A 1,685-nucleotide genomic window follows, 5' to 3' on the forward strand; every position below is an offset into this window, starting at 1 on the left:
TAAAAAGAAATAAAACTAAGTAGCAAAAGCATCTCTGAGATGTATGTTTTTTTTAGTTCTTTATTGTTAACTATGAATAAAACTAAGTAGCAAAAGCATCTCTGAGAATATGCATGTCAATAGCAGTACTCAAAAGATCTTTAAAAACCCTAAGGATATATGTTCAAAGACTCCAAAAAATTACTTTGAAGTATGAGTTCTCTACCAAATCCAAAAATGTAGTTGATAGCCAGTGCAGCAGCTAAAACGATGTCAAACGGGGTGGCTTCTGCGTAGTCTCTCCTTGATACATCAATCTGCGCTTCTTTGAAGCACCTTGATACTGGTAGATGATGCTGTAGAGGCACTGCCTAAGATTTATGATGTCAAACATCTCTATAAATGTTAAATCCGCTGTCCTGGATTTAGCACCAGCATAGTGCTGGTACTCCTCAAACACAGAAGACAGACACCAGTTCTGCATCTTTCTGAAGCAACCAACTACACAACCTGTTCTATGCTGTATTACAGAAGAAAAATCATCATTAGAACAAACAATTAGGAATTCAAAACAGAAATTCAGAATTGAGAAGATAAACTTGCAAGTGATCAATCTTATACCTTTCCTCGTTTGCAATGAATCAAAACAGGGTGATTTCTCACATCTGAAACCAGACAAAATTAAGGAATTAGATATCTAACAAACAAGAGAAACACCAACAAAGATATACAAAAAATCTGCATTTCAAAGTTGAATAAGCTTGCTTCAAATACCAAGTAAAATTTTCAAAGCCTCCATAATAGAATCACTGAGAATAGGTAAAGAAACTTCCTGCAGAAAAATACAAAGATTTATTAACTCTAAAATAAATAAAAAAAAAAGATAAAACCAAAAATGAATCACCAATCCACATAGGTCAAATTTCATGATTATTAGCAGCTAACACCAACCCATATTTATGATAAACCCCAAACCCCCTTTTTCCCCTAATTATACAATTAAACCTAAAACCCTAATCTAATAATCTGCAAAAATAACACAATCACAGAAAAAATTCAAAATTTGAGTAATACACATACATTTCATGATTTCAATGAAATTTCATTAACAAAATTCAGAATGATTCAAACAATCACAGACTTTTTAACAACAATCAAAACCCAATTCAAAACATCATACATTGAAATAACATGATTAAACACATTTGAACACATATATGATGAATACGAATATAAAAAATTACCGTTTTCCCCTCAATTCCAAATTGAAATAGACGAATATTCTGTGATTTAAGAAACTCCAAATTCTCCTCCGGATAGGGTTCAGGACACAAGTATATGCATCAATTCGAAAAAAGTTTCACCCTAACCATATATATATATATATATATATATATATATATATATATATATATATATATATATATATATATATAATATATATATATATATATATATATATATATATATATATATATATATATATATATATATATATATATATATATATATAACATCAATAAATCAATAAATAAAGAGTCATTTTAATCATAGTTAACAATAAAGAACTAAAAAAAATGGAACAGTTGGTGAAATTTAACCCATAATGCCTAGTCTCCATTGCTAGCATTGCAACACAATAATTATTGTTGAGAATACTCAATAAATGTATGAACCAAGAAAAATGAAACCAAAAATGAACAATA

General features: G+C 28.8%; 1 protein-coding gene across 1 annotated transcript; it reads right to left on the reverse strand.

The window, feature by feature from the left end:
• Nucleotides 1-236: 236 nt before the first annotated feature.
• Nucleotides 237-1,314, reverse strand: LOC127093186 (tyrosine-protein phosphatase DSP5). The gene is made up of 4 exons (XM_051032083.1): nucleotides 1,224-1,314; nucleotides 754-811; nucleotides 601-644; nucleotides 237-499 (listed from the first exon to the last, which is right to left on the reverse strand). The coding sequence occupies exons 2-4, from the start codon at nucleotides 776-778 to the stop codon at nucleotides 242-244; spliced, it is 327 nt and encodes a 108-aa protein (XP_050888040.1). The 5' UTR covers nucleotides 779-811; nucleotides 1,224-1,314; the 3' UTR covers nucleotides 237-241.
• Nucleotides 1,315-1,685: the final 371 nt, after the last annotated feature.

This window comes from Lathyrus oleraceus, chromosome 6 (assembly GCF_024323335.1).
Source record: "Lathyrus oleraceus cultivar Zhongwan6 chromosome 6, CAAS_Psat_ZW6_1.0, whole genome shotgun sequence".
NCBI classification, from domain to species: domain Eukaryota; kingdom Viridiplantae; phylum Streptophyta; class Magnoliopsida; order Fabales; family Fabaceae; genus Lathyrus; species Lathyrus oleraceus.

Coding starts and splice junctions, on each gene's coding strand:
- LOC127093186 (XM_051032083.1), bottom strand. CDS start 778: ATGGAGGCTTTGAAAATTTTACTTG. Junction 645..753: donor GGCTTTGAAAATTTTACTTG/GTATTTGAAGCA, acceptor GTCTGGTTTCAG/ATGTGAGAAATCACCCTGTT. Junction 500..600: donor TTCATTGCAAACGAGGAAAG/GTATAAGATTGA, acceptor TCTGTAATACAG/CATAGAACAGGTTGTGTAGT.